This window comes from Bidens hawaiensis, unplaced genomic scaffold (genome assembly GCF_021521415.1).
Source record: "Bidens hawaiensis isolate Kalapana, Puna unplaced genomic scaffold, B.hawaiensis_p1.1 tig00025572_1, whole genome shotgun sequence".
NCBI classification, from domain to species: Eukaryota; Viridiplantae; Streptophyta; class Magnoliopsida; order Asterales; family Asteraceae; genus Bidens; species Bidens hawaiensis.
Window position 1 is genome coordinate 207,336 of NW_027494084.1, and position 27,150 is coordinate 234,485.

The window sequence follows — 27,150 nt, forward strand, 5'->3', positions numbered from 1 at the left end:
TTTGATATATTCAAAAAGTAAAGAAGAACATGAGCGACATTTGAGGTTAGTTTTGGAGCTTTTGGATCAAGAGAAGTTGTATGCAAAATTCTCCAAGTGTAACTTCTGGTTACAAGAGGTGCAATTCCTCGGTCACGTTATAAACCACCAAGGAATACACGTTGATCCGAGTAAAGTTGAAGCAATTAAGGATTGGCAAGCGCCTAAATCTCCGAAGGAAATCTGCCAATTCTTAGGCTTAGCTGGATACTATCGTCGATTTATAGAGAACTTTTCCAGCATCGCCCAACCTTTAACCCTCCTGACTCAAAAGGATCGGAAATATGAATGGGGTGAAGAGCAGGAAACGGCGTTTCAAACGCTAAAGCAAAGATTGTGCCAAGCGCCAATCTTAAGTCTCCCCGACGGAGACGATGGATTTGTTGTATATTGTGACGCATCCCGTAAAGGGTTAGGATGCGTGTTGATGCAAAATAAAAAGGTCATAGCCTATGCGTCTCGACAGTTGAAAGTTCATGAGAAAAACTACACTACTCATGACTTGGAACTGGGAGCAGTCATCTTTGCACTTAAAATCTGGAGACACTATCTCTACGGTACAAAGTGCACCATATTCACTGATCATAAAAGTTTGCAACACATATTCGATCAAAAAGAACTGAATATGAGGCAACGGAGATGGGTCGAATTATTAAGTGACTATGACTGTGACATACGGTATCACCCCGGCAAGGCTAACGTTGTAGCCGATGCCTTGAGTAGAAAGGATCGAGTCAAGCCACTACGCGTGCGAGCGTTGGGAATGGTAGTCCAATCGAGCCTTTCGGATTTGATTCGAGTCGCTCAACGCGAGGCGTTGAAAGAGGACCAATTGGATAAAGAAGGACTTTACGGGAATGAGAAGAATTTCGAACATCGTGTGGACGAAATTCTCTATTTCAAAAATCGGATTTGGATCCCGACCCTACATGACCTTCGTGATTTGATCATGGATGAAGCGCATAAATCGAAATATTCCATACATATCCGGGATCGGATAAGATGTATAAGGATGTGAAGGAGTTCTACTGGTGGCCGGGTATGAAAAAGGATATAGCCACCTACGTCGGCAAGTGTACGACGTGTGCGAGGGTTAAGGCGGAACACCAGAAACCCTCGGGGATGTTACAACAACCGGAGATTCCCGAATGGAAATGGGAGCAAATCACAATGGATTTCGTGACACACCTCCCTAAGACATCCCGGGGAAATGATGCAATTTGGGTAATCGTGGATAGATTAACCAAATCGGCACATTTTATTCCAATTAGAAACAATTATAACACCGAGAGACTTGCGCAAATTTATATAAATGAAATAGTGTCTCGTCATGGCATCCCCATCTCGATCATCTCCGATAGGGATAGCCATTTCACCTCCAAACTTTGGCAAGCTGTTCAAGAAGCATTGGGAACACGTATTGACCTAAGCACGGCTTACCACCCTCAGACCGATGGTCAGTCTGAGAGGACCATTCAAACTTTGGAGGATTTGCTTCGTGCCTGCGTACTGGACTTTAAGGGAAATTGGGATCAACATCTCCCACTCGTTGAATTTTCCTATAATAACAGTTACCATAGCAGTATAAAGGCAGCACCTTATGAAGCATTGTATGGACGTAAGTGCCGATCACCACTTTGCTGGTCTGAAGTGGGTGACTCGCAGGTCATTAGATCGGATCTGGTCCAGGAGACGACCGGCAAGATTCTTGAAATTAAGAACAACTTGAAAGCCGCGCGGGATCGGCAGAAGAGTTATGCCGATACCCGTCGAAAACCGTTGTCATTTGAGAAGGGTGAAAAGGTATATTTGAAAGTATCACCCTGGAAAGGAGTGGTCAGATTTGGAAAGGCGGGGAAGTTGGCCCCTAGATACATTGGACCATTCGACATTATTGCAAAGATCGGTCCTGTAGCATACCGATTAGAACTGCCTGATGAACTAAGTGCAGTTCACAACGTGTTTCATGTGTCAAATTTAAAAAGATGTCTGTCGGATGAGACATCGGTGTTACCCTTAGAGGGTGTTCAAATAAGTGATAGGCTCGACTTCGTAGAGGAGCCCATCGAAATAGTGGACGGTAAGATCAAGCAACTTAGACACAATAAGATCTCGTTGGTCAAAGTTAGATGGAATTCGCAACGAGGCCCAGAATTTACTTGGGAACGAAAGGATGAATTTCGGAAGAAATACCCCCACCTATTTCCTCAAAAGGAAGTAGTGGAAGTGTAAAATTTCGAGGACGAAATTTTTATAACGGGGGGAGAATGTAACGATTCCGGCAAATCCAGGTATACCCTAGCCGGTATATACTATTTACGTGTCATTTAAATATTGATTATATGAGTTATAGTACGTATATACGAGTATATATGATTCATAGTACGAATCATACTCGATTATATAGTGAATCGTATTGGAATTACAATTAACCAATGAACGATTATTGAAACCCGAACGAATCGGGAATTACATTATAGACGAAGTATATAATGTTTAGTGATATTTACGAAGTATTAATGCTTCGGGATAAGTAAATTATAGCACAGAAAAAGGATTTCGATTTAATGGTACGTCGGTACGCTAAACGAAACCTTTAACACCGAACCAAGCAAGAGACGATCAATCAAGCCGAAAAAGATGCGTAATTATTAATAATATGATGTTTTAATGTCATGGGTTAAGTTTTTAAAGTTTTTAAATCAGTTTTATATAAATTTTATGTTAACCCGAAAAACAACCATTTTAGGCTCGTTTTAAGCCGAATTACGAGTTTAAACGAGAAACGAACTGAACCAGATTATCCACAACATTATCCGGATTACACAATCCAAATGTGTGGCTAATATTGAAGTTGTGGGACCCACCCCCCACACCACCATATGGCCGGCCACCCCCCACACCCCTTTTACACATTCCATTTTTTTTTTCTTTCATCCAAACTCTCTCAAACTCTCTCAATCTTCAAACCTTCATCCAAGATTCATCCATTTTTCACCAAGATCTCAAGGTATATGCATGAATTGATGCTTGAATCTTGTTTTTAATTTCATAATTCTTGATAAAAGGAGGTTTTCATGTGAAAAATGGGTGAAAACCCGAGATGAAACCGATTCTCGTATGATCAAGGGATGTATACAAGTTATACAAAGGATCTTGATCCAAGTAATTAGTTAAAAGTGTTTAGAATGAATTTTTACGGTTGAAATCTTGTCAAATGAATTTTCCATGTGAAAAACGGGTGAAAATCCGAGATGAAACCGACTCTTGCATGACCAAGAGATGTATACAAGTTATACAAGGGATCTTGGTCCAAGAAGTGAGTAAAAAGAGTCGAGAACGGATTTTTACGGTCAAAATCGTTGTTTTGATGTTTTAACCGACACTAGGAAAGAAATGGCTTGATTGTGGGTATAACTTGCTTGGTGTGGTGTTGATGTGCTTGTAAGTGTTGTATCTAGCGGCTAGCAAAGGCTAGAAACTGAGATCCTTGCGATCTAAAGCTAGAAAACACAAAATAGTTCGGTTTTCGTGTGTTTATGAAATTTGGACAGATTTTCGTGTGCTTAGAGTCGGGTCACGAAATTTCACAGAGATGATCTACACATGAAAATATGAGATCTGTGAATTTTTGGTAATTTTTGGATAAAAGATGAATATTTGGTGAATTTAATGCTCGGTTTTGGCCAAAAATAGTGAAAAATAGTAAAACATGATGAAAAATTCCGGAAAATTTAAGATAAGCTTTATATAACATATAAAAGTCACCTGCAAAATTTGAGCTCAGTTGGAAAAGTCTAAGTAGGCTTTTCGGTGAAACGAGTTCTAGGGCTTTCTAGCTCGGTTTTGGGTGAAAATGGCTTGAAAAATAAGTTTTAAATTCTGGAAAAATTCCAGGAAGTTATGAGGATGACAGAGATCATCTCAGAAAAATTTGGGATTTTTCTAAAGTGTTTTGGTATTTTTGACATATTTAGTGTTTTAATAAGATTTAAAAATAGATAAATAAATGTAAATATAGGAAAATAAATCTGGAAAAATTCCAGGAAGTTATGAGGATGACAGAGATCATCTCAGAAAAATTTGGGATTTTTCTAAAGTGTTTTGGTATTTTTGACATATTTAGTGTTTTAATAAGATTTAAAAATAGATAAATAAATGTAAATATAGGAAAATAAATCTGGAAAAATTCCAGGAAGTTATGAGGATGACAGAGATCATCTCAGAAAAATTTGGGATTTTTCTAAAGTGTTTTGGTATTTTTGACATATTTAGTGTTTTAATAAGATTTAAAAATAGATAAATAAATGTAAATATAAGAAAATAAATCTGGAAAAATTTTGTAAAATTTTCTTTCTGTCAAAATAAGTTTTGTGCAAAATTTCAAGACCCGAGACTAATCGGGTAATTATTTGTGCTAAAAAGAACATAAAAACAAGTTTTTAAAGCTTAAAACGTGTAAACCGGCAAAGTTCGCATAAGCGAGCTGACTGGTACACGAAAACTTTAAAAATGGACTATTTTCATAAATCTAAGTAAATTAAGTAAAAATAAATCATCCGAAAATAATTCGGATGATTTGGGTAATTTTACCCGATTTTACCGTTTCCGGCACCGAAATACCGGAAACGGGCCCCACGGCCAAACGGGGTGTCAAACCGAGCTATAATTTCATCACCTTAACTAAATTGACTGTCAAACTCTAAGCAATGTCACAATCTTAGTCCTTAGAAGTGTCACGGGGTTAACATTGTCCCCGAATCGAGTACAGTACTGGGTTAACAATGTTCCCAGATGTACCGATTGATACGTATTTAAGTTATGGGAATTATATAGTAACGACTAGATATTATATTACAGATCCAGGCACGTAGCTGTTCCTTATATTACTCACCGACTCACAAAAAGGTGAGTTTTCACGAGCCCCTTTTAATGAATTGTTTTAATTATATTTTCCCGGGGCGGAAAACATGTCTTATTTAAAGTATTTAAGTACATACCGATCGTATGGAAATACTTGTATATTTATATATATATGGTTTGATGCACAGAATATATAAATTGTTTACCAGGGGTTGTTATTGTTCTGGGGTAACATAGTTCCCAGGGGTTGTTATTGTTCTGGGGTAACATAGTTCCCAGGGGTTGTTATTGTTCTGGGGTAACATAGTTCCCAGGGGTTATTATTGTTCTGGGGTAACATAGTTCCCAGGGGTAGTTATTGTTCTGGGGTAACATAGTTCCCAGGGGTAGTTATTGTTCTGGGGTAACATAGTTCCCAGGGGTTTTTATTGTTCTGGGGTAACATAGTTCCCAGGGGTTATTATTGTTCTGGGGTAACATAGTTCCCAGGGGTATTTATTGTTCTGGGGTAACATAGTTCCCAGGGGTTATTATTGTTCTGGGGTAACATAGTTCCCAGAAAGTTAATGGAAATGTTCTGGGGTAACATAGTTCCCAGCATGATTATATTGCTAATAAATGATTATTAAAATGATTTGTCAGTGTTTATTTAAATTAGTGAAACTCACCAACTATTCGTAGTTGACCCGTTTTCTTTACATGTTTTCTAGGTATGCCGAAGTTGGAATGATTGATATGTGCTTAACTATCTGTGCTACCTGTTGGAAGCTTGCTGCTCTATGTTTTGTAATGAATTTATTAATGTCTTATCGGTAAAATATGTGTGTAACACCTAGACAGTAATGAAACTCGCAACAATGTAATATGTTATAAATTAATGTAGTGGTATTTTCCTTATAAGCAATGCTGTTGATATCAGATGTGTCTGTGGCATCCCGTGTACGTTTCCGCTGCGGTTACGGGGTGTTACACCTAAAGTGACGGAATTCGTATTGATACACAATTGCAAATATCTTGCATGTCTTTGCTTACTAGCTCTAAAAATCTTGGTTAACATTATTCTAAAACGCTCGGTTATCCTTTTTATTTGTGTGACATTCGTCAATTTTGGGTCCGATTCGTTTTTGTTATTTTATTCATATACTTATAAATCGACCAGTTTTGTAAACCGAAACTCATGATATATAAACTATTGGATTTTTATGTTACCAAATCATTCCCATTTGTTCAATTTGAAAAACCCCTTTTACGGATTCGAAAATGCATTTAAAACGAGCAAAATACATCATAAACGAACTTCTGGACGCGAAACGAACTACGCTAGACGAGCTGGAACAGCCCTCCCCCCCCCCCCCCCCCCGGGCACACCGCACTTCACGACCAGGAAAAAAGACGCCGTCACGCGGCGCGAGCTGCATCAGATCAGCAAACGTTTTTTTGTTGTTTTGTGCTTATTTTTTATCCTTTTTCCATGAAACTTCTTGTGTTTAACACCCATATTTGACCATCAACATTACCCTATATATACACACTCTTTTACCCTCATTTACACCTACTTCAACTTCAATTTCTCTCTCAAACATCAAGGATTCAAGGTTAATATTACTATGTTCTTGAAGGTTTGACTTCTAAAAGTCAAACAGAGTTTAATCTTCCATTTTAATTTGTTTATCTAACCTTATTAATACGTGTTTATGGTGGCACAACATATATATAATATAAAACCCCTTGTTACCTTTGGTAGTTACTTCTCCGGCTCCGGTCGGTGAGGTTTCGGACCATGTAAGGCAAGACTTAATGGAGAACTTCATGTTCTTGATATATATATATATATATATATACACTTATCTTACTTTATTATTGCTTACTAAACCATGCTTAACTTCTGCTCATTTTAGTTTGTTAGTCACATGTACAAGTCTTGGGTATGTGCAGACCATCTATGAAGTCATTGTGAGATGGAAACCAAACCAAACCGAACTTTTGTTAAAAAGACTTGTTGTTGACTCTTTAGTTGTAGAACTTAAATATTTTCATTTTGTACATTATTATACAAGATCTATGATATATATGAGTATGTGGAATCCATCTATGAACTTGTTGTGAGATGGAAGTCGAACCGATCCGAATTTTACTCCCTTAGGACACACAAGTGTGTTTTTAGCTATCAAGACTTGTATATTCTTTAAAAATAGTTTACAAACTGATTTTTAATTATTTTCTTAAGTACTTGGAAATGTTGGATCCAACATGATCTTATAACAAAGTTTGGACCGACAAAACCGAACACTCGCTTAACGGACGTTATTAGTTCTAAAACAATAGAACTATATACTTGGTTAAGTCTTATTAAATTTTATTGAGTTATCTCATAACATTCATTATTTTGGAAAGCTGACTTTGGGTTTGACCAATTATCAAGGCCCGAACCAACAACCCGAAACACTCGTTATAAACCCTTTTATTATCTTTATTCCAAAGGGACTTGCATTTTTGCATTTTTAGCCACCTTATTACTTAACATATGTTGAGTAAATATTAAGGTTAGATACCTTAACCCGGTTTAAAGCAAACTTACATTTTTAAAGGGTTATTATTAAAAATTCGTAAATATTTACATTTTAAACCTTAAACTCTAATCGTTTACATTTCTCAACATTTATTTTATTTAAAGACCTTCAAGACAACCTTTTTTAATTCAAGACTTCCTTTCACCTAGACTTTGCTCGTTAAACTCCAACCACCCGATTATTCATATTTTGCCGATCAAGTTTTATACTTGAACGTGTTTATCTCTTTTGGTTGGTGGAACTCTATAAATCCTAGACTACTTGGCATCCCCTTGTAGCAAGGTGTCGTTAACGTAATGCAATTAACGATAACTATTAAATCCTAGACTATTTGGCATCCCCTTATAGCTAGGTGTCGCTAACGTAAGTCTATTAGCGATTTTATCCAAATTATTGCTTTTATTTATTTTTTCGTATACTAGTTTTGTGGATCTTTCTTACTATATCTATATGCTCAAACTTATGAATTGCTCACCAACCTTTGTGTTGACAAACTTTATTTTATGAAATGTTACAGGTTTGACTTTGGTTGACTCGAGAACTTGATGAAAAACGTTATCAAGACTATTAGGATATTAGTAAAACAAACAATATATTTGTTTACTTGGTATTCAATTTATTTGTATGAACAAGATGAGTTGATTAAATATTGTCACTTTAATAGTGTCTTGTGTTTTGGGCAATCCGTTGCATCCCGGCATATTCCAACACCTTTGGTCGGGGTGTGACAATTTGCTTAACTTTTAAACCATCTTGCACAACCATGTTAATAATATGTGCAACACATCGAGTATGAAAGAAAACACCGTCACAAAACCGGTTGGTATTTTAGTTTTAGTTTTTGAACCGCGGCTGTATTATTTGACGCGTTATCGAAAGATATGGAAAAAAGCTTGTTTTGTAATTTAAATGTTTGTATAACATTATCTAAAACAAGTTTTGGGCGGTGTGAGGATAACTAAATAACTCAAACGCGATCGTACGCTTCATCATTTGCCACGTGTCGGGATTAACCCAATGCGCGTTAACGCAAAGATACGAAAACGGTATACCGTGTGGAGCCGACCAAACGTTGGTAGTTAAGTTAACACCGGTTTATAAGTTTTCGAAACCCAAAACTAATTCTTGTTTAGCTTTTTTCCACATTTTTAAACAATCGCTTCTTAAGGTAGTGCGACTTACATGTTGGTAATGAGGTCGGAGCGTTTCTTGGATCAACTTTGTTAAGCGCGGGTTTGTCAAAGTGATCAAACGGTAAGCCCTCTTGAATGACAAATTTTGCCATCCTTTCACGACTGTTGTCGAGGTTGAAAACCCAAATGTCGCCTCCACCGGTTGAAAGATGCGATCGATCCGTGGCCGGATTGTTTTTCACAACATCACAATGTTTTGTAGGTGAAGCCTTAAAGAGGAGTTCGACTCCGGTGCGTAAAATTTCCCACATTTTTGGCACCGAGCCTTAAAACGTCCCGTTCCACATTTCTCACATGTCGAAATTACACCAAAGGGTTTTGTCTCGGTTTGTTGAGACAATTTTCATGAGGGTTAAACCACCAAGTTGTTCGAGTGTAGACATTTTTTTTGCGGTTTTTGTCGAGGTTTTGAATTTGGTTTGCGGTTTTTATGGTTTTTTTTTGCGGATTTTTGCGTTTTTGAGAGCTCGGGAAGTGGTGTAATCAACCCAATACACTTCATACTTATTTATACTAATTTAGAATGGTTAAAATGGGTCCAACGTTCAAAAAAACGGTCAAAAAACGGTCATAATACCGTTCACAACGGTAATATATGGCTGCAGGGTTTTTTTAACGACAATAACCGGTTTTTTCCCCTGAAATCAATAACCGATTAGAAACCGACGGTTTGGACCGGTTATAAACCGGTTAAGAAATCGGTTACTAACCGGTTAGAAACCGGTTAACCGGTTAGGTTGTGCACATCTGCTTGATTCTGTTGTTGGTTTGAACTCCTTATTTGGTTGGTTATACATCTGACCATCAACAAAACTATCACTTTAATCATTCTCAATAAATTTGTTTTTGTCATATCTTGTACCTTTATTTGAGGTGGCTCTGATCCTCTTGTCTTCTTTTTCTTGATTCACTCAAAACCTTCTGGACGTCACATAGATCGTCTTTTTTCACTCTCTCAAAACCTTCTTGACTTCATAGATCGTCCTGATCGCTCACACGGAGATATGATCACAACGAAACACCCATATTAACGTTGCTTCTTTTAACGAATAATAAAGATTGATGTTACTTCTTATTCATTCAATGAATCACACAGATTGAAGTTGTTTCTTCTCCTTTCAATGAATCTATTAGTTCCAATCATCATCATGATGATAATAATCACGATTTTCATCTTCTTTTTTCGCCTTGTATTACTCCAATCGGAAGAACCACTCTGGTCCTTTTACATAAATCTAGTCGCACGGGTTGTGATTTAAATAGAGTCTAATACTTCAACCAAATCTGATGTGACTCTTAAAATGTAGGGATAATTGCATATTTTTCCCTCACTAATTCTTTAAATGCATATTTATGTAACCCATAAATTCAATTGCATATTTCTATTTCCAAAATCACAGCAGCAATGTTTTTCGGTTAATATGGAGTGACACATTCAAACAAGTGCTAGATTTACAATCTATACATATTTTTACAACTCATCAAGTTCATCTTCATCTCTATGAGGTTGTTTCAGTTTGTGGAAGATATCATCTAGGGAATCAGAAGAACCATGCAATTGACTGTACTTGCTTTTCTTCGATAGTATGGTTGCCTTTAAGTGTTGAAGCCCTGATAACCATGTGGAGGCTATTAAAGATGATGATGACGGTCCATCAGTGGCGGTGCTACTAGACCAAGATTCATCAGAATTAAGTAAGGAGACTTTAGCTGCAGCGATATTAGAATTTGAAGCTCGTTGAGCCCTGATAGCAGCATATTTGCTACTGATAGCTTCACTGCTCCTGCTATATCTCCGAGCGTTGTCTCTTTGGCTGCTTGTTGGCTTCATTTTAACACCCTGTAGGGACAGATTGGTAATTTTAAGAGTCATTTATAATGTGTTCAAAATAGCCAAAAAAATTTAAAATTCTTACTGTACTAATGTTTACCGTCTCTATGTCACTGCTTGTGTCATTAAAACTTGTTTCTAGTGGAACAACTTCTTCACCAATGGTGTGACCTTGTTCAAGCCAAGAGCGTTCTACATAAGCAAACAAATAATACCAGTTATACATAAGAAAACCACTTTGTTTTATTATATTTGTTTAATTATTGAATTACCTTTTTTTAGAATAAGTAGTCCTGATGGATCAACACCATCAAGATTATCTTCTGCTTCATTTTGAAACACAATTCTCTTCCAAAATCCACTAACTTTAAACATCCTGTGAAAGAAACCGGTTGCAACTAGGAGAGTGTATACAACCATAATGAGTGGATAGATTTTGTTGAATCCTTTCCCAAAGAAAGGGACCGCATTCTCGATATTTCCCATCCGCTGCATTGAAAGTATGTTCGTTAGAAGTGTATTTTCTTAAGGAAAATAATAATAATGATCTAAAAAAGTACATACCTTTTCAAAAATAGTCTTCTTATCCCCATCTAGACTTACGAGATTTAGAAAATTAAAGGAAACTGGAGGTGCATAACGCGCAACCATTCTGAGACAGATTGTATCAAAATTATTGAAAAAAAATACGTTTAAACATATATGTAATTTCATATTACCCCTCATATTTAAGTAACAAAAAAATATAATATCAAATATTTTTAAATTATGTCATTTATACCCTTCTCTTAAAACTGTTAGGATGCGAGAATTTGGAGGTAAGAAATTAGGGCATAATGTACTATAAATTGTATATAATGAAACAAGTAGATATGAAATTTTAAGTATTTGATGGGGTATATTTGATATTAACTAGGCCTGCCAAACTTGGGGGATCGGGCAGGTTTGGGTTATGGGTCAGAACAAGTTTGGATCAATGCAGTTATATAGGCAGTTTCAAAAATAAGATCTAATTTGGTTCAGGTCAAAACAGATTTTGGCCAAAATGGAGTCAGGTTTAAATGAGTCATTTTTTTTAAAGTACCATGTTAGTTTCTTTTCGTTATATAAAAACCAAACAATTCATACAAGTGAAGACATGCAATGGCCATAAGTGGTGCTAACCCATTTGGACCTTTTTCAAGTTCAACAAATTATATAACATTTGCTCATTGACTCGTTGAATAATTTAAGGTTATCCAAACGAGCACATATATAATTTACCTTTCCCAAATTAGCACGTTATTTGAACAATGGGTCATGATTGTCACCAATACTATTAACTTTTTTGAGTAGGTAAATACGATATTATACAAGTTTTCAGGGGTATATATGAAATTACCCAAAAAATAAAATAACGTAAATCTTACGAGCATATCATGAGCAAGCTCACAGAACTTGTGTGCCATGGTGTAAATGAGTAGAAGGTCATCATACCAATTTTGAACAATGAGTAGTATGAGCAAATGCACATGTACATAAGTGGGACAAATGCAACAACCTACATTCCAGAGAAGATTAATAAAATATACAACCGAGAACGAAAAGCTTCATAAAAGAGAAATTTATATTTACCTGCACAAGCATCTCTTGTGTTGCTAGAGAGTTTATTAAAATAGAAAAAACGGATAAATCAACGCCAATTGGCAAGAGAGTCGCCTCTGCCAAAAGAATTGCAGCCGACATGCAACCGAGGAGGATGGCAAAGAGTTTTTTAAATTGCCTCCAAATAATGCATCGCCATATTAGTTCTACAAACAAACCATCCAACATGAACAAACCGACATAGTTTCCTAGAATTACTCCTTCACCATTATAAAAAACATAGTTTCCTAGAATTGTTCTTTCACCATAATTTGTAATGCCAAATGTCAAAAATCTGTTGGTTCTTACCATTCCTAAGAAACTCCTTATTTTTATTTGAACCATTTAAGTATATATATGTGTGTGTGTGTGTGTGTGTGTGTCTGTGCGTGTGCGTTAGAATTAAAAACAAAAAAGATGGTCACTGGACCACATAAAGTACCCATTGTATCAAGATAGCTTCCTAATGTACCACTTCTTTCAGGTCTGAAGCTTGAAACAAATTTCCTGCAATATATTTTATACTATCACCAAGATGATTACATTGTGGTGACAAAACAAGCAGCAGAAGTCAAATAATTTTGAGAAATTCAGACAGATCCAAGCATAATTCGATTCATACCTAACTCTGTCTGTTCTATCTATATGAGAAAGTCATCTGAATAATGACTTGGGTAAAAGTTGGTCAGATTTTTGTGCTTTTGTATTATTTTGAATAAAAACGTTCATGTGAATCCCTTTAAGTTCTACTTTATTAATTGATAACAATCATACGGTACAAACAACTATGCTGTAAAGCTAAACTAGATACCAAAAGATTAAAACAAGTGATGATATTCACATGAAATATTTAGGCTATGTGTATGTGACCTGTCAACGCCCTTTTTGCGGTGTCAGCATATAATATGTGTGTGTATATATATATATACATGGGCCCTGGGGGGATGAAATTGCACTAATTTTACGTTATTTTACTAATTTCATGAAAAATAATGTTAAAAGTGGCGGAAGGTTAATCAGGCATCATGTGGTGGCACTGATAGCCAAAAGCTATGCAGTCGATATCGCCGATATATCGGTTATCGGTCCATTGGCGATATATAAATCAGAATATCGGTTCAGAATATTAGTACCAATAATATCAACGATATTGGACTAATACTTGACCGATATATCACCGATAGATATTGGACTAATACTTGACCAATAGTCCTGATATCAGTGTTTTAAGTCTTAATTATCAATATTTAGGGGGTGTTTGGGATTCCTTATTTTACCTCCTTATAACTTTTCATTAAGTTAATAAGTTAAAACATTGTAACTTATGAATCTTTTCCTCTCACAATATAAGCAATCCCAAACACCTTATTCTTTTTCAAAAAGTTAATAAGTTATAAGTTGGTGAAAATAAGCAATCCCAAACACCCCCTTAATGTTCAATGTTAGTGTTTTAAGTCTTAATCAATTCTTACTTGCTACAATTATTAGTGTTTTGCAAGTTGCAAAAGGTTAATTTGTTAATGGTAGAAGGCTAGACTGAATTATTAGTGTTAAATTGCTATATATATGAATTTTACATTACATTAAAATTACCGATATCTCACTGCGATAACCGATATCTCTGATATCGATCCTTGACTGATATCTGATATTTTTCCGCATTAACTGCTTAGGCCGAAAGACAAGGGTGCATGCACTAATCAGCCGATGGTTGAGTGTTATCTTCCTAACGTCCAAGGCTTGATGCAAAACTACTATAGAGCTAGGGGTATTACCAGAAGCAGCCTCTCTATTCCTACGGGTAGAGATAAGGCTGTCTACATCTTACCTTTCTCAGACCCTACCATAGCTTTGTTATTGGTTGGATTTACTGAGTACGATGATGATGATGTATGTGATCTATCAAGCAAGCGATGATTTTCACACATATTTTGATTACAAACGTACCGTAGTTGATTTTCTTACGATTTATGATGTGAGAAATAAGTTTTAAAGTTATGTAGTTTACAAAAACATGAAGTACATATTAATCAGAAGTCGATGATCTAAGTCAAAAGATTATAAATCTATAGTCCCCGTCTGTTTTACCGCCAGACAAAACGCACAACCAATTTAAAACGGAAAAAGAAGAAAATATTGTATTAAGTTTAAAAAACGCACCACCCATTCTCGTTGCATTGTTCATAATTCTTTATTGTGTCTTCTAACTTGAGGGCTTCCATGACATATGTCAAATACTCACTACAAGAACAGAATAAGACAATAAACCTCTTAGATTTAATTAACATGTATATGACAAGCAAACTAAACACTAACAATTCAGAAATTATAAAATATGAAAGTAATAGATAGTAAACAATAACATAGAGAAAAAAAGGATTTTATGATGCTATGTAGGGGAAATTTTTGAAGTTGCAAATGAAATATGTCTACCTTTTATATCTATAGTATTCCTCACGAGCTATCCTTAACCGGCGCCTTAATGTTGCCACAGATTTTTCATCTGCGTCATAATTCATATCATTTTCACCTAAACGACCTCCTTGCTGTTTGAAAGATGGATCTTCACGCAACTGAAAGAAGAGAATATAAACCATTCAAGAAAGAACCATCAGATGATGACAGTTACATAAAAAGCATAAAATTACCATTTGACTTAACATATTATCAATAATATCCATGTAGGGCCTAAACGGATCACGCTTGGACATTTGTTTGGATGTTGCCTCAGCCACCTGATAAAGTATAGAAAGTTAATGACATGATATTGACCAAAAAAAAAAAAGTCAGCAGATACTTACAGCTATGACATGTGATAACTCTTGATGAGCCTCGTCAAGCTTGGCAGCCATTTTGGCAATTTTATGTGAAAGAACCTTTTGGCGAGTGGTCCAGTCAGCATTCTTCCAAATTGATTTTGGAATCTCAGTCAAGCCAAAACCAAGAAGGAATACACCTGTGAGGAGTCCAAAAGTATTTGAGCAAGCCATGGCTAGACCAACAAGACCTCCAGTCCTGTAAGAAAAGGAGATGGTTAAGATGCAGAAAGAGAATAAGAAAGGGCTTACTAGGTGGAACGAAAGGAACCAGCTTTTTTGCATGATTAAGAGCAAAAAAAGTCCAATAAGTCCCAGTATTAGATAGAAGAGTAAGTTGAGATGGATGCTAGTCTTCAATCTTTCTCTGAAAGAAAAATCTCCGGCGTCTTCGTATCCCTGAATCAGAGGAACAACTAGCCTGCTCAGACAAAACCAATAATTAATTAATTATTTGGTGAACCAAAAAAAAAATGAGTGAAGAAAATGGTACCAAGTGAGCAAGAAAGTACTCCAATATGAGGAGCTCCAAAAGAAAGAGATTCCTCCATTGTCATGACCAATAATCGCCTGGACAAACAAACCACATGGTTTATATTATTATACAAGGATGAATTTAGGGTTAGGGTTAGGGTATTATTATCAGCAGGCAGCAATTAAACAGAAGAATAATAATTAGTTACTTGATAAATGTCTGGTGGTACTAGGATGATGATGGCGATGGAGCAGAACCAGGTGTAGCCGACGGTGAACAAGACGTATCTGGGAACATCCGGACCGGAGAAGTAGTTAAGGGTGAAGATAACCATGGCCAGGGTTAACGGAAGCGAAATCACATAGAACAACCACATCTCTCCCGATTCAACCAACCTTTCTTTCTTCTCTTCTCTTCTCTTCTCCCTCAAGACTACCCACAAATTATTATTATTATTATTATACCAAATTTCTGGTCACCCAACACATTTATATTCTAGAGGGGGGCAAATCTGACCCAAAGTCATTTAACTGGGTCAGTTTGGGTTAAATTTAAAACCTTTTGGTTTGAAATGGGTTGGGTAATTTAATTATAAGGGTCAAAATGGGTTAAGCATGAAAAATTGTTTTTAAGAATGACGTGTCAAATTGGATTGATAGTTTTATTAGAATGGGTTGTTTAGGGTTAGAGAATAGATCTCCAGAAAACCATGGGTTCTTGACTCATTGAAGATTTGAAGTCTTCCAGTCATCAGATTACTCAGGCCCACCATTCGCCGTCCAATTACCACCGCCGTTGCCGCCATTCGCCGATCTGTTTGCCTACGTCTCCAGGTTAATTTTTATTACTCTTTATCTTTCTTTCTAGGGTTTCATCTCATATTAATCGTATCTTTTTATTATTATTATTATTATTATTATTATTATTAATCGCATAGGCCTCTACAGGCGCTATTATAGGAGAAAAATCAGTTATTGATTATTTTCTTTGATTTTTTTATTTAGCTTGATTTTATTTCATTTTTTCATTTTATCACTTGACCCATCGGATTTTTTTTTATTTATCTTGATTTTGTTTGATTTTTCTTTTTATTTCACTTATCCCATTTAAACCAGAAAAATCAGTGATTGATTAATTTTTAAATTTTTTTTATATAGCTTGACTATGTTGAATAAACTGTTAGTTTTTTTAATTGAAGATGTTCGGTTCATTCGTTTCTGAATAAATTGTGTTGATTTTTTAAATGTATGGTGTTTACATGAATTTAACATATTTTTTAGAGTATGTCAGCAATAACAGTATAAATTAATAATTTATACTGTTAAACGTGTACTTGATTCTCATATTTACCATGTTAATTTCATTTTTCGTTAACTTTCCTCTATTTTAATATTTATACTGGCTTTTATTACACGAGATTTGTCAAATAATAAAAATAAGAAAGATCCATTATCTAAAAGAATTAAACAAAATTATAGGTAAAAAGGAGATCAAATATGTAGTACAATCTTGAGAATTTCTTGGTTACTATCCTTTTTTTCTACAGCGAAGCAGGTATTCCAGCCATAACCACGCATACCTGAGAGCTGGTGGAGAATTAATGGGAGACTGGAAATCATCGGGTACCGAATCACCGGCAGCGTAGAGCTTTCGATTCACCGGAGAATGTCGACCTAGGGTTTTGCTACCCTTTACCGTCGACGCTAGCGGTGGTGCAAAGCTACACACTCGATGTTGTAGACTTCGAATCAATGGGTGACTAGCCAAATTTCACGAGTTGATGCGTTATTAGCCGATTACGGTTGTTATTACCTGAAATTGACGACAGCACAAAAGAGAAAGTGACGAACCGCATTCGAAGACGGAAGGGGAATTATGACGAGCTATGGTTTCGGTAGCCTTCACCAACGACGGTACGTGCAACCTGCCATCAGGATGAATCCCATTGCAGAATTGAATGCTTGGATTTTGAAATCGAGTTAACATGATTTCATCGTAAGAAACAATCGCCTATGTTATAGAGAAACAAACCTAAAACTAGATTTAAAAATTGCTGCAATTTTAGCTCAAATGATGGTTCTTTCGTAATTTGTATGTCAGCTCTCATTTATGATATATGGGTAGAGTTCAATCTTCAAGCGAGGGATAAAGTCAAAACACCACTTGATCGCTTAGAGTTCTTCATTTCTTATAACAAAATTATTGAAAGTTACAAATTACATTATAATTGTAGGTTTTTGTTTTACCAAATCTCTAATTGGAACTCGATGTTACATCATGCCCCATCACAAAGAAGTTTTAATCGCACACGGGCAACTAATATATAATGGTCAAAACACTTGAATATTTTTCAGTTAATTATAGAAGAAAAGAACAAGAAGAAATTGCTACACTAGAGCAAAGGAAACAACCACAACAGCAACTGTAACCGATCAGCAAAAATCTCTTAAATCGAGGAACACAAGATTCTGCAACTTGAGGTAATAATTTATATCCAAACCAAATTTCAAAAGTTGATCAAAAGTTTGGTTGTTTTGAAATACAATACACAAGAAACGCCAACTCAAATAGGTCATAAAATAGATCACTTTGAACATTTTCAAAATCGTTCGGGTCAACCTGAGTAATGGTATTTTGTTAATGTGTTTTTGTTTGTTAGTGTAAATCAGATGATGATTCATCCTTACCATATCACATAATTAACACAACAACTCACTAATAAACACATTCACCGGTGTAAGCGACTCTAACAAGTCGAGATACCCAAACTAGGATGCAGTGTCAAGGAACTGAACTTTAATGACGCTGCCAAATCTGCTCATAAATGCAAGGAAGCTTTATAACAATCAACAAATCATGCTGCATTGATCTATATATAAATATAAAAGTAGAAAACAATAGGCTTCAACTTATTTAGTAAATTTTAAATTTTATTTTGTAATATTTTTTTCTGCATTATGTTTTCGTTTTCAGGCCTTTTGCAGAAGGTATTCTTACTGCCAGCTGAAGGTTTACGGTAAATTTATTTTTTATTTTGTATGCTTTGCGAGTAGGTAACATTTTGTTTCATTTCTTTTTTATATTGCTTGGCTAAATGAAGGGAATTGGTTATTGCATGGTAAACTCTGGCTCCCAAGCAGAAGGTATTGTATTTGCCTTTATAAATGGTTGTAGGTTATGTCTGGTGGGTCTTATAAAAGTAGTAAAAATAAAGTTTTACATAAAAAAAAATAATACATAAATGCATTTTACTAGAGTATAGTTTAGTTCATTTATATTGGTCTTAGATCTAATATGCAAATTAGAATTCCAAATCTTGAAAAGCTTTACCAATTCTTTCTTTATTTTATTAAAAATGCTTTCATGTATTTATAGTTCTTAGTTATGAATAATTGTATGCGTTGTAAGATCCTAACTTTTGATAATAATAAATAAAGGAATTTCGTTGTTTAATAATGTGTTATTATTTAATTAAGTTAAATAAAATAAGAGGCATTGTCAGGTCCCCGATTGTTGGTAGATCGTTAACAAATTAAGTCATAACTCACACAATAATGTGTTGACAAGAGAGTTAATGACGGGTTGCTATATTTAGAAAGAAAACCGTTTGATAAAGGCGGAATCAATAACAAACGATTTAGTTGCTGAACAATTAATCAAAGGTAACTAACACACAAGATTCACTCAAAAGATTTCCATTTATATAATATAAATCATACAAACGATAATCAATCTAGGGTTTCTTGATGGGAAAGTTATATCTGTACGATTCTTAGAACAGCTGACACTCACAAACATTCTCTCTGATATCGTTTTCAGCCGCTGTTAGGAGGCGTGCCCTAAATATTCCTTTTATAGGCCTGACACCTCCATTACAGCTGTCATTCCTTCTAGAAACCCTAGATATAATGTACATAATCAAATTACACATACAAAGCTATGCTAAATGTAAAATAAGTCTTCCGGGTAGGCTTTGTCTTCTCCGAGTAGACTTTGTACTCTGCCTTCCTTGGTAGACTTGGTAACCTTGAAGTATGTTCGGGAACAGTTTTCGGGTAGACTTTTAACTTTAACCGGGAAGACTTCAATCTTCTTGATCTTATCAGACTTTGCCCGGTAATATCTTACGAGCAACCTTGTTCTTCCATGGTTCTCTCCTTGATATGAAATAGCTTATTAGCAAAGTGTGTTCGGTAGCACTGTACTCTACTAGAGTTAAACCCTGGCCGATGTTACTTGGAATATATCATTACTCACATCAAGCTTACTCGGACCACTATTATTAATGAATACCTTGTCCGGTCTTCCAATTACTTGGTTTCATGAGCTTGGTTAGCCAAGAGCTTACTCGGGGTAAACCTTACTCGGCTATGAAGAACAAACTTGCTAGATATAGTGAACCCTGCCCGGGTATACACTAACTTGTGAACCTTGCTCGGGTATTCACTAAAAAAGACTTATTGAAGATAACCTTGCCCGGTAGGCAAGATATCATGCCCGGTTAAGTAAAACCTTGCTCGGATGTCTTAGGAGTGTCTGGTTCAATATTTGACGAAATTTGAGGAGGTTGAGAAGATTCCAATCTTCCTTGTGATCAATTTAAGGTCAAATCTTGACTCAACAGGCATTTACATATATACACCCTTCTTAAGTCTCTTTGTTACATATTTACCCAACCCTTAAAAATCAATTACATACTCCCCTTCCTAAACCACATATATTACATATCTCCCCATTGCATCAAAATTAATTATTTAAATGACTATTTTACCCTTAATGAACCAATTTTAAAACTATTAACATATATCTTTTCCCTAAAAGCATCAATTACATATCTCCCCAATATAAACCGAAACCAAGTCTGTGTTAATACGAAAACCGTTGATGCTAAAAGGTGTCATGTAGGGATGAGCTCGGTACCGGTACTGAAAATACCGATGCCGAAATTTGTAAATTCTTGGTATCGGTACCGGTACTGAAATATTCGGTTCGGTACCAGTACGGTACCGGGATAATACCGGTACCGAAGGTAAAAAGTCGGGAAATACCGGTACCGTCCCGTACCGTACCGATCCCGAAACTCAAAACTTTGGTACCGATTCGGTACCGACGTTACCAAATCGGTACCGATTTCGGTACTGGTACCGAATTTGTTCATCCCTAGTGTCATGTAACATCCAGTTTTTTGTCGGTTAAAATAATAATAATATTTGATGTTACGAGATGGGCTTGTGTTGGGTTAGGTAATATGGGTGATGGACTTGGGTTATTAAAGGAAAGATCATGGGCTTAAGCCCATGACCCATAATTTATAAACCATAAATACCCATTAATCCATTCATTTTCACATATTTCATACACCATCCTAAACACACACTTAAGCCCTCTCCCATATTTCTCTCTATCTCTAACCGAAACCAAGAAGAACCGACCCCGACCCGAGGTAATGATAGTATGATATTGTATGGATCCAAACCCGCTAGATGTAGTCACGAAACGACGAGCTGACACCCTAAACCGTTAAGGTCATGAGATTCGGATGGAATCAGGTATAAACCAATCAAAAGATGAGCTTAGGGGTCACCCTAGCTCAGATCTGGATCGAATGAGACGAAAAACGGTGCGAAAATACGTTTTTCCGGCCACCGCCCGTTTTTCCAGCGATGACGGCGCCGGAAAAGGTGTACGAGGTAAGGGAATTTCAGAGAATTTTTTTTACATTCTCTGACCTTACCCTAGTTCGTTAGTGAAGACTTAACGAATTTTGAGGCAATTCGTTATTCCATTCGTTAAGAGGAGACAACGAAATATAAACAGTTCGTTATAAAATTCGTCAAGTAATTCGTTAAGGAGAAATAATGAATTAGCGGTAATTCGCCATGCCCATTCGTTAAGGAAAATAACGAATTAGCAGCAGTTCGTTATGATCGTTCGTTAAGACCAATTCGTTATATAAGCCAATTCGTTAAGAAATAACGAAGGAGCCTCCTTCGTTAACGAACTGGATAACGAAGTAGACTTTGACAATTTGACAGAAAGGTCCCTGGACTGATAATGAAATGGATTAATTACAAAGAAGCCCTCGAACTTTATGAATTAGCAAATAAAATAATAAATTAGAATTCTAATGGAAAATGTGTTACGACAGTTAATAGAAATAAAAGTTTTCCAAGCTGACCCGGCAGCTCGACTCCAGCCAAGGGCTCTGCCCCTTGGACCCTGCTAGGGGCTGCCGCCCACATAACCCCGCTGCCAGGGGCGCTGTCTCCGGACCCCCATTCGTTGAGGGTTATAATTATACTAGAAACACGATATTGGTAGTGATAGTTAGTTTATACGTGTAATTGTTATACAGTTATCCGTGCCCAGCTAAAGAAAGGAGTAACTGTAAATGGTGAACGTAACCACATTCAGGTGAGTTTCTAGCCCCACTTCCTTGTTATGTTTTCGGGGCTGTGTGCATACTCGATGTGAAGTGTGAATATACATACCTTAAGTGGTAAGTGTATGCTATAATGTTTGATGTGATATATTTATATATGTTATGGATGGATGCCTGTCGGTGCGTGAACGATCTTCGGATATTGCACGTATCGACAAGGAAAGTAATGTTTGTCGGTGTGTGAACGATGTTCGGATATTGCACGCATCGCCAAAGAGAATGATTGCCAGGTAGTAAGCAGTGCGTATGAATGTTATGTTGTGACCTGTTTATAAAAGAAATGATGTTTTAAATGTGATGTACTATGATACGTTTTAAAGAGAAGTTGTATGTTTTGTAACGAATGATTGAATTTAACATTTCTGCTAAAAGTTTTAATTAACTCTGATTGTAGAATTGTGTTCATGAGTAAATCCGACATGAAAAGTAGGACACCGGTAACGGGGCCTTACATGTAACCACTGAAAAGACATTGTCGCCGCTACTGTGTCGCCTTCCGACGAGGCAATAGCATCAACTAATGTTGCCCATTTCACTTTTTTTATTTCCGGGATCTCGAATTTTCCAAAAATACATAAAACTATTAGAATTGTTCGCAACCATTTCCAGTTATATACACGTTACGGCCATTTATATACATATTAATATATAATTACACAATCGCAAACAATGAACAGGTACGTTGCTTTCAATATTTGGCCTTGGACACAATGAGCACCGATGAAAATTAATGATGGAGCCGCCGATCCAAAAAGCATCTGGTTACACATACGCAAAAGAAATATACAAACCTTAAGGTTGATACGCAGGTTGAAGAAACACGGGTGGAACAAGCGTCGTCGTCGCCTTTAGGTTTCTCTCAATCGAATATGTCGCTGAACAATTTTTCTGTTAGAAAGGAATTATAAAAGGGCAAATAGGTAATTTTAAATGAAATGGGGAAACATGTAATTTCATTTTAAGGAATGGATAAATACGTAATTAAGGATCTTAATAGGGTGATATATGTAAAAATCCCAAAAAATAATAGAGTGTGGGCCTCGACAATAAATATGGAATAAGGGATGGTGATGGGCCTTATGTCCATGGGCTTAAGGGTATATAAACCTCTTAAACCTCTTTAAAACCCTCATTTCCATCTTCTAGCCTCCATAGCACCCTCCTTTATCTCGGACCAAGATCCGAAGGAAATGACCCGAGCTTGTGGGTGTTAGAGTATCTTGACGAGCAAGACATACACCCAGACTAGATTGTGTTTGTGAAACTGATTCGTCTAAGGTACGCTTTATAACGAAAAACTTGTTCGTTTATGCTCGGCTCGTTTAGTATTCCTAGATCTATATAAATGGTAAAGACAAATCAAACGTAACGATTCTCATTGAAATTCGTTAACATTTGATAGGTTAGTTACTCGAATATTGAACCGTATATATATATATATATCGATTAAACGCACCATTAAAACATGATGTTTAGATATTTGGTTGATTGGGTTTCATAGGCGCTGTGTATACGAGTCTATTGATGCCAAATTTATGTTGTTTCATCGTGATTCATGGGCTAATTGTAAATCTAGTGCCTGTTGACCATCTTAGTTTTTATTAATTTTGACTTTGACGATTTGAGTAAGAGATTGGATAATTACTGATATTCATTCGTTGTGATAAGCGAATAGCTGGCCATTCGTTGAACTGTCATAACGAGTAAGTCACACTTATGTGCTATTGTAACGAATGAACCTCTCATTCGTCTTATAGAGGTCACGAATGATCTTACCCATTCGTTATTCATTCATTCGTAATGATGGTACAACGAATCAAAACCATTCTTTATAAGATACACTCGTGTGTTCTTGTAACGAATGAACCTCTCATTCATCTCAAAGAAGTCACGAATGGCCTTATTCATTCTTTATTCAATCTTTCGTCTTGATAAGACACGGATCAAACCATTCGTCATAACAAATGAGATAGCGAATGATGCTTACCCAGAATAAAATTATCACTTAAGTATTTAATGAAAATTTGGTTTTAATGAAATTTTAGTAATGGACCGTTAAGGAAAATAAAATTTTTCCAAGCTAACCTAGTAGCTCGACCCCAGCCTAGGGCTCTGCCCCTTGGACCCTACTAGGGGATGCTACCCCTAGTCCCCGCTGCCAGGGGCGTTGCCCCCGGAACCCCGTTCTTTGAGGGCTATATTAAACTAGAAATATGATATGGGTACTGATAGTTATTTGATACGTTTAATTGTTATACAGTTAGCCGCGCCCATTTAAGGAAGGGAGTTACCATTAACTCTGAAAGAGACCCAGCTTAGGTGAGTTTCTAGCCCCATTTCCTTGTTATGTATTTGGGGCTGCGTGCATACTCAACGTGATTAGTTAATACACTTACCTTAAGTGGTAAGTTTATGATATGTGATTGTTTTATGTGTGATGTTTAAATGATATATGAATGTTATAGGAGAGTATGTATGAAAGTTTAGAAATATAAACAAACGTATGGTATGGTTGTATGGAAAGAAGGGATCAGAACTGTCACACCCTCAAAATCCACTAACGGAGTTTTACCGTCAGAGGGTGTGGACTAACAGGATCGGAATCATTAGTTATAATCAAAAACCATATTTAAAGTTTTCAAAACCAACAAGACATCAAGTCTTAAATGAAATGAGGAAGCGTAAATTGTAAAGCAAAAAGTTGCGCCACAAGGACGACTTAAAACCCAAGTTATAAGATAAAAATTAAAAGAAGTTTTTAAAGCAATGGTGGTCAGCGAATGCATGTCCTATACCGCGCCCCCGCCTCGGCTACCTGAGAATAACATACTAAAAGTGTCAACACAGGGTTGGTGAGTTCACAAGTTTATACAAATAAAACGTTTGCGTTTTAGCGTTACCAGATAATGTTAAGTCAATTATATATTAATAGGTAGCTAACCTATCAAGCATGCATTACTAAGTGTTCGACACCGAAGCTGACTGTTTAACGATTGCCTTGCCACCATGTCAACCACGACCATGGTAATGTGTTTGCCAAGATTATACCCACTCGACCTACAGTCGAGTTTAGAGTTGGGTGGGGTTTGTCAAACCCAGTAGTACTACTCAAAGGTGACTCGCTATTATCCAAATATTAACCGGTTCGATGTTTAGAAGGACTTTAGTTGGTTTGTTTGCCACTTAGCCTTACAAGTGATATATAATAAAGTAACAAAATCTACATTGTTGGAGTATGTTATCTCCCTCTAATAAAAGCGTTTAAAAAGGGTAAAAGGGGCCGTGAAACTCACTGTTTGCGAAGATAACAAAAAGATTCGAAAAAGGTGTGCATTACAGAAAATCCTCACTAGTTCTCTAAAAACAAAACGAGATTTTCTAAGTATTTGAACTACGAGTGAGTCCCTAGACTCGACACATAAAACTTATGCATGAGATGTGTTCGTGTTAATTTGTGAAACATGTGTGACTCGACAAACACGTTGGTGATTAGTTACATGTGTGAACAGGTATTAAGTGTTAAGTTTTACCATTGTACATTACTAGAAACTATCCCCCACAAGGGCAAATAAGTCATAATATAGCAAACATCGATCAACAAATCATTTTTCATGCTAACTCAAGTAATTCAGCAGCTAATTTATCCAGACAGATTTTTACTCAACAAGATTACTCTATTTAATAAATCATAACATATCAAATAAATCACCAAAAATCATCACAAAAGCATACGTGAGTTAGGTTTCTAAAACTATTTTTATTATATTTTTATCACATACAGTTTTCTCACAATGATCAAAACATCACAGCAAGCACATAGCAGTCATTATCATGCGCAACAGAATTTTATTTGTTATACCCGTTTTATGGTAAATCCAATTAATACCAAACCAACTGGGTCAGATTCCTAATTCAAATTATTAACTTCCAGGAGTGGAATCAACTCAATTGGTCTTGTCATTTATGAGATATATTAATTACAAAACAGCCAACCAGCAGACTTCCCGAATCAGACTTGCACAACAGATTTGTGAAATAATAAAAACTAACTTTTATACATCCAAAACTTACAAAGTCAGACTTTTTAGAAACTAGACTCGACCTACTACATCATAGAATCAATAATAACGTCCAAATACAAAATTAACATCGACTTACAGTCATTTAAACACGAATTCAAGAATCTGTCCAGCATCAGTTTTCATCAAAACTCAACATATTATTAACCTATGAACTAGAAATCATGCATGTAACCCTAGCATATCAATAAAAAACATATTTAGCATATAGGGTTTATGATTATCATGTTTAAGGATGTGCATGATAAAATAGAATAGGTTAAAGGGTGTGTTTGATTACCTAGTTAGCAAATAATCCTTCAATCAAGCTTGTAACACTTTGTATGTGTGTGTGTGTGTGCTTGTGGTATCGGTCGAACAAGAGAGGGGGGGGGGGGCTGCTTCCGTCGCACAAGGGAGGGAGTGGGAGAGGGGGTTAGGGTTTTAGTTAAGGTTGTTTATATATAATAATTATAACATAAGTTACACATCACACCCTAGACTTCTAGTTAATCAATTTCTAGCACGAGTTAGTTTATTTTTCACATGAATTAACATGAAATCACATATGAACATAACATGTAATTACATCAAGTACTTGTTTATAACGTTTATTGTTTGTTCACCAACGGTTTGAGTCGACTCGTGTGTGATTCAGTGAAATTCCGAAAGACTACTTGTGTAGTGATTGTCATGCGTCATTTAAACCCTAATTTAAATGTAATGAGATATGAGTTACAGTTCGTGTGATCTTAAGTTTGAATTAACGGAGTTTACCTGAAATTGACGAGTGTCACACGAACCCTAATAATATCCGAGGCAGAAGGGAACCGCGCCCTAATAATACTCGAGGAAGAAGGAAACTGGACCCTAATAATATCAGATGCAGAAAGGAAACCGATCCCTAACAATACTCTAGGAAGTCGGGAAAAATGCTCTTTAAAACGTAGAGATACGTATGTATTAGTAAGATAAAGCAAGAAAGAAGTAAAGTATGAAAGTATGAAAGTAATAAAGTAGGAATGCAAAAGTGTATGAATGAAAGGTAAGCTAAGTATATCATATGTGTCTCCGGATACATATATGTGAATGCAATGTATTTTGTCTGATTAACTAGAACTCACTCAGCGTAGCTGCCTTTTAGTATGCACGCAGGTGAGTAGGATAAGACAACTAGCTTGAAGAGGGTCACATGGCAGAAGAATAAAGAAGCTGGCATCTGAAGACTTAAATTATGATG

The 27,150-nt window shown here is 36.1% G+C and overlaps 1 protein-coding gene across 1 annotated transcript; it reads right to left on the bottom strand.

Moving 5' to 3' along the window:
- Positions 1 to 9,954: 9,954 nt before the first annotated feature.
- LOC143571772 (uncharacterized) lies at positions 9,955 to 15,813 on the bottom strand. Its single transcript, XM_077057110.1, has 14 exons — positions 15,619 to 15,813; positions 15,429 to 15,505; positions 15,207 to 15,356; positions 14,921 to 15,134; positions 14,768 to 14,854; positions 14,553 to 14,692; positions 14,280 to 14,360; positions 12,562 to 12,626; positions 12,111 to 12,286; positions 11,906 to 12,036; positions 11,061 to 11,148; positions 10,769 to 10,985; positions 10,597 to 10,688; positions 9,955 to 10,505 (listed from the first exon to the last, which is right to left on the bottom strand). The coding sequence occupies exons 1-14, from the start codon at positions 15,784 to 15,786 to the stop codon at positions 10,137 to 10,139; spliced, it is 2,055 nt and encodes a 684-aa protein (XP_076913225.1). The 5' UTR covers positions 15,787 to 15,813; the 3' UTR covers positions 9,955 to 10,136.
- Positions 15,814 to 27,150: the final 11,337 nt, after the last annotated feature.

Coding starts and splice junctions, on each gene's coding strand:
- LOC143571772 (XM_077057110.1), bottom strand. CDS start 15,786: ATGTGGTTGTTCTATGTGATTTCGCTTCCGTTAACCCTGGCCATGGTT. Junction 15,506..15,618: donor TACCACCAGACATTTATCAA/GTAACTAATTAT, acceptor TTGTTTGTCCAG/GCGATTATTGGTCATGACAA. Junction 12,287..12,561: donor AAGCTATCTTGATACAATGG/GTACTTTATGTG, acceptor GTTTGTTTGTAG/AACTAATATGGCGATGCATT.